The 6,465-nt window shown below is 41.6% G+C and overlaps 1 protein-coding gene across 1 annotated transcript in view; it reads right to left on the bottom strand.

Moving 5' to 3' along the window:
- Window positions 1-4,229: 4,229 nt before the first annotated feature.
- The window catches only part of trappc6b (trafficking protein particle complex subunit 6B), a 30,172-nt gene continuing 27,936 nt past the window's right edge, over window positions 4,230-6,465 (bottom strand). Inside the window, exon 6 of the mRNA XM_075475429.1 lies at window positions 4,230-4,950. Within this exon, the coding sequence (XP_075331544.1) occupies window positions 4,919-4,950 (32 nt within the window). The 3' untranslated portion in view covers window positions 4,230-4,918. The remainder of the gene's footprint in view (window positions 4,951-6,465) is intronic.

The raw sequence follows: 6,465 nt of genomic DNA, 5'->3' as shown, positions 1-6,465 counted from the left end.
GGAAAAACAAAGATATTTTCAACAATCAGAATTAAATCACAAATGAAAAAAATCCTGTTTTGGCATATTTTTCTGCTTGGTAAAGTTGTGCCCCCCCATCTCTGGGATTCCGAGCTGACTATGTTTTAGGTATGCTGTCAGAGCAGGTAGTTCAGTTAATATGGAGCACAAAATGAATTCAGCAGGAAATATTCAGGTGACTTCTGTGAGAGCAAGCATTTGGATGAACCTCACCACCCAGCTTTGTGTGAGTGGACAAAAAAAAAAAAAAAATCAACCCTCTGCGTCATGTGAAAAGACCTACATCTGTTCAGGGTTAGGTATTAGGAGTTTTTACTCAGTGGCTCCCCTCCTACGTGACTGTTCAGTCACCATGGAGTTTGGTATAGGTACCAGGGGGGTGCACTGTCGACTCAGGATCCGGCTGGTGGTTGCTGCGTGTACTGGTATGGTCTTGGAGTAACTCAGGAGGCCGTGGGAAACTCTGTGCGGTTTTGAGTTGTGTTTCAAGTGGGTGCAATAGACACAGGGTCCATATTGGTGTGTGTTATGTGCTGCAAAGGGGGTGGGGGGGGTGGGGGGGGTAGGGCGGGGGGGTGGTGAGAGTGGAGTAAGGGAAGTCGTAGGTGTAATTAGGATTTTGGGAAAAATTATGAAAATGATGAAAATTCATATTTGGACATTAATATTTCCTAAATGTGGCTTGTAAGGTTATGACTTAGGTTTAGGGCCTTAGTCCTGTGACCTTAGGTTTAGGGTAAGTGGGAGGGAAAGGTAATAATCAAGGGAGGTCGTGGGTGTAGTTAGGGTTTTGGGAAAAATTATGAAAATTAATATTAGGGGTTAGGGTTAGGAGCTGACAATGAAGCTTTTATGATACAGACAACATATTTCACAGCATCAGGCCAGTTTTTCTTATCCAGGCTGCACAGATACAGAGATTAAATAGTTTAAAGCAATGTCTTTACTTACCAAAGAAGAAAAGCTGGACATCCATGCCAAAGTTATGGCATTAACATTTTGTTGACTGATTGATCAATAATTCATGTCACCTTTTAGGAATTTAAGAATAATTTCAGTCAGAACTAAAGAAACTATGATGTCATGCCAGTTTTCCACTCATAACAACTTTAAAAAAAAATGGTTTTCTTATTGTTTCTTGCTGAAATATTGAATCAATACGTATTTATGCATGCCATGTCACTGAGATTGTACCAAAGTCTGACCGCGAGGAGGAGACTCACATCCTCATTGCGGAGGGCTTCCTGCTTTACATCTACGAACCTTTGATCGACGTGCTTAACCAACGCCACTTTATTTCCATCCCCTATGAAGAATGCAAAAACAGGAGTTGCTGGAGGAACCACCTGGTGCCTGACCCCCCCGGCCTGTTTGATGGCCACGTCTGGCCCATGTATTTGAAACACAAGAACATCCAGACACTGACAAACAGGCCAAATTCCGAGTAGAAAGAACCCTTTCAGTTAATCAATGCATTGATGTAATGTCAGTTCAGAATGACTATGTTCAATAAAAATTCATTCATGCATTTCACTTTATCTGAATGAACTTGACAGCTAAAATTCTTTAGTACAATTGGAGTTTAGTTTCAACATACTCAGACTTATCAAGGTCAGCACTCTTAAATTGTTTGAGTTAATCATACATACTTAAATTTGGAAAACGTAGCTTAAAACTGTCAGGATTCCCTGTGTTTCCTGACTGGAGGTTGGTCTGGAGCTGGAACCAATTACCTGCACACCTGCAATCAATGGAGCCTCGTCTACACCTACTCTCTTCACCCATTAAGTCCTGGTTCAGTCCTCCACTCGTCGCCAGATCGTCTGCTTACCTTCAGTGGTATTGTGCCTTGACTCTGGTCTTTTCTACAGTATTGTCTTTGCATGTTGCTGATCTTTATTTCCCTGTCTTCAGCTCCTGGTCCCCGCTACTCACCGTGTTCTCCCTGGAATCCCTCTTCTACACCACCAAGCCGCCAGCCTCCCTCACAACAGATCGGTCTCTGGATTCCACACCTACTGGTTACTGGTCCGTCTCCATTGTCCTGCGCCTCTGTTCCCACCTGTTACCCGAGTCTTGGCAATAAACCGGTTTTTCACCACCACCTCTGAGCCTTTTGGTTTGTGTCTGAACTAGTGTGTCCAGTAATACAGACTGCCGTGACAAAAACGAGTTTGCATACTTTATAATTTATTTATTTATTTTTTGCATACTTTATTTTTAAGTAATGCCAAATAATTTAATTCCTTACCTGTAAGTCATGTCCAAGTTGAATCATTTGTATTGGATAGCTACATCTGAATGCTGAAAATCTAACTTCAGAGATCAATATGAACCTTTTCCAGTCTGATCAGCAGCTTTCTTTCTGAGGTTCTCAAACACGTTTACTCTGTAAGAATGCCATGCTAGACACTACCATTTCAATAAAGATGCCACTCATACCCAACTGTCACTCCAGAACTGGATTCAAAACAGCAGATCATATCTCACCTGCAAACTGGTTACCAACCCTAGAGCTTCACATACATCTACCACCCACAACTATGGATCAGTGTTTCTCAAAGACCGTTTCAAATCTTTGTCTAACTGAATTGGACTGACTTTAACTAGATTTGGGACAGCTGATGATGTCTTGGGCCACAGTTCCGAGCACCTGTGTAGCAGCAATTTGACCTCATTATAAAGTTTTATCTAAGTTCAGATGATCACAATTAACTTTCTCCATGATTTTGTTGTTTGTCTGACTTTTCTCACATCTATGTAGAAGCAACCAAACAGAACTCAGTTCGTTGATGTTCTGCATGACGCTCGTACAGGGACCACCATACTTCCATGTTGGGCAAGCATATTGTTTGTTCGATTTTTTGACTAAAGGACCCGTTGGACTGACTGAACAAAACATGCTTGTACATGATGTCAAATGATTTGAGTTTAGGTCTCTTCAGTTATTAAGTCTAATTGGTTCAACAGAAATATGTTTACATTAAGTTACTGAAAAAAGACCATGAATAGATAAATACATGTATTCCACAGATGTATAACTTCTGTTGCATTAATGCACGAGGTTTGCAAATGTACTGAATCAGTTTCCATTGGAAGACAGGAGTATATGAATATATACTGCAGCCAAACTGGAAGCGTGACTCTGAACTTGTGATAGACAGAACAGGATGTGTGTGCCTGTAATGATGATTTTTTTGCAGTTGTAACTTCTGTGTTGTGTTTACAGCGTAGAAAGAACCTCAAATTTTATAATACAACTTTCATATTCCAAGTATAAGATTTACTGTCACATGTGTCAGGAGTTTTGCTACAGGGATACCTCCATACTTTGACACATCATTTAAACACAGCAGAAACATCTGTGTGGGGTCAAATAAAAAAAAGTCGGACGTCTGGTTGCTCTTTAAAGCAGAGATCATTAGAACCTGTTCACTGGGCTGACAGACCGACAGAAACGACGGTCTCAATCCCAGGCAGGCTGTAGACTGCACAGATCCATCAAAGCCTCATAAGTTATGTTGACTCATAATCACTAACGTCATGTTTTGGAAAGTCTTTCCTTACAATCTGAGCAAACTTTACTTTTAACTCAAAACTATTCTGATTATGGAAATATGTGGACCAGATAACAGAAGTGAATGCACTGGCGCTGCCCTGTGGGCTGAGGGTCTTGGACAGTTTTACCAAAAACAGATTGTAAAAAAATGGCACCTTCCACTTTTATGTGGATGTCTGGGATACACATGAGTATGTCCCAGCATGTAAAACCACTGTGGCTTTTTGTCTTTCTTGAAGACAGATGTGGAGGCTCCGTGTGAGAAATGAAATGCTAGCAGAAAGCTTGTGTAAGGTTAGGTGAATGGATCAGGTGTTAAAGCTGCTGTGTGCCAGTCCACATGTTGAAGTGTCTTTGGGAAAACACTGAACTCCCCTTTTCCTCCCAGGTATTCACTTTGTGAGTGTCATTTAGAGACAAAGACGTGTTGTACGAGTGTGTGTACGTGTGGCTGAATGCGGCTTGTAGCGTAAAGCACTCTGAGTATTCATCACGAAAGGAGAAGCTGTATAGAACTGCATCTGCATTCATGCTGCCTGCAGCTGGAACCCCGTCTGTAGACCACAACAGATCCGGTACCCGGCGTGTTCAGGACCTCACATGAGTGAGAAATAGAGATTGTTTGAATGAAAAAAGACTAAAAGGAAAGTTTCTTTTTGTTTTTCAGTTTATTTGCTCAAAAGTTCCTTTAAATTTACATGTGGATTCAGATATCAATTTACAGAAAATGATACGATGGAGCTTTGGTGTGTTTAACTGAGAAAATGCACGTTACCGTCACCTGGAATGTGGACAGTGAAATGACCGGGATCTAACCCCGCCTGGACATAGTGTTTGAGCTCAGGTGTGTGATCACCGGTCAGTTTCATCTTTTATCTTACTACAGAAGCTGGTGCGCCCACAGTGAAATCCTTCTGCCACTGATATACACTTCCTCTTCCTTCAAGATGTAAAGAAATTGAGATGTTATCCACACTGCTCATCTAAGTAACACATCTTCCTTTATTTGGTGAATGTTCTGTTATTATTCAATAAGCTGCTAAAAATTGCTTTATTGAAAAGCACATATCTGAAATCTGACATTCTGTAGGTCACTGTGTCCCACCAGGGGGAATCAGAGCAGAAGCATAATTCAAAAGAAAGGCTTTACATAAGAGATTTAATTCATGTGTAATCATTCATTCCCTGAAATGATCTTCATGGCACTGGAAAATATTCTCCCGCTTATGATAATAATGACAGTTTGTGTGCAAACAAGAATATTGTTCTGATTAAGACGGGTGGTGCATCTCTTTGATGGAAACTCTAAATGAAGTTAAAGTCGCAGCAGACACATCCCTACATCTTCTGAATCATGACCTGGAATTTACCTGCAGAAACAGAATGGAGAGAAAAGACAGCATGTCAGTTCACATATGATCCTAAATTAGAAATAATAAATGAAGAATTTCTTCTGATTATATATCTTCCAACATCTGAGATCCCTCTATAAATACAGCCATAGTAATTCCAGAGGCAGCAGGCTGCTGCCACAGCTCTGTACAGATTTCTGAAACATTTTGGAAGGATTTCTGCTGGGAACTTTTTCACATCTGTTATGATGCGTAACCAAGGCAACAGGACAGTTATTAGCCTGTTGGAGCAGCTAACTGAGCTTTCCAAAGCTCAAGAAATGTCTGGAATAAGACTCCAAATACACATGAGTTGAAGAGGAGACGTGTAGGATGGAAAACAGGAACAACACAAAAAAGGGGAATGTAATAGTAAGATTCAAATCCCCTTCATGAAAGGTAGGCTATTACCTCTGGGAGGGGTCCTTAGGCCAGACCCCCTTGCCCTACCCGCCTACCAGTGTAAGTTGCTTTGGATAAAAGTGTCTGCCAAAAAGTTTGATCCCTTGATCATCATGAAAATCATGAGGACACAGCGAGAATACAACAAACAGCTCTCTGACAGAGACTGCAGACAGAGCGCTAACAGGAAAGGATTAGGATCACAGAGCTGGTTAACAACAGATGCTGTAATCCTGGATCTGGCTGCAGGAACAGCTCTAACAGCTCTTTGCTCAGCTTTAAGACTATCCGGGCAGACAGAGACTGTAGACAGAGCGGTAACAGGAAAGGAGGAGGATCACAGAGCTGGTTAACAACAAATGCTGTAATCCTGGACCTGGCTGCAGGAACAGCTCTAACAGCTTTCTGCTCAGCTTTAAGACTATCCGGGCAGACAGAGACTGCAGACAGAGCGCTAACAGGAAAGGATTAGGATCACAGAGCTGGTTAACAACAGATGCTGTAATCCTGGACCTGGCTGCAGGAACAGCTCTAACAGCTCTCTGCTCAGCTTTAAGACTATCCGGGCAGACAGAGACTGCAGACAGAGGTTGTTAGCAACAGATGTAATCCTGGACCTGTCACTGTTGAAGTGCTGACTGTCAGTGCCAGTCCATGTTGTCTACTGCGAGAGTGTGACATCATCAGCTAAGTTGTTGCGAAGCTACAAAAACAACAGCCCAACCCACTGATAGAAAAGAATTTCCCAGAGGGGGAAATTCAAAATTAGTCAAGTTTTCAAGTCAAGTTTTTAAAAAAAATAAAAATATTTAGAATGATTTTATATTAGAACAATAATAATAAAAATGATAAATGCTGTGGAGAGGATGTTTATTATTCTCCATCACAGAATCTAACTTCCTCCTCATCCGTTTCTCCACCACAGCACTGAGAGGGTCCAGCCTTCTGCCTACAACAGAACCAGCCTTTTTCACCAGTTAGTCCAGGCGCCTACAGTTTCTGTCTGTAGTGCAACTCCCCCAGCAGACAGCAGCATAGAACAGTGTACTCTCAGTGATAGTGTGATAAAACATGCACATCATATCACTGCAG

The sequence above is a fragment of the Odontesthes bonariensis genome, chromosome 10, assembly GCF_027942865.1.
Source record: "Odontesthes bonariensis isolate fOdoBon6 chromosome 10, fOdoBon6.hap1, whole genome shotgun sequence".
NCBI lineage: Eukaryota > Metazoa > Chordata > Actinopteri > Atheriniformes > Atherinopsidae > Odontesthes > Odontesthes bonariensis.
Note: the sequence above shows the minus strand (reverse complement) of the source record. Positions and strands in the feature narration are given on the sequence as shown.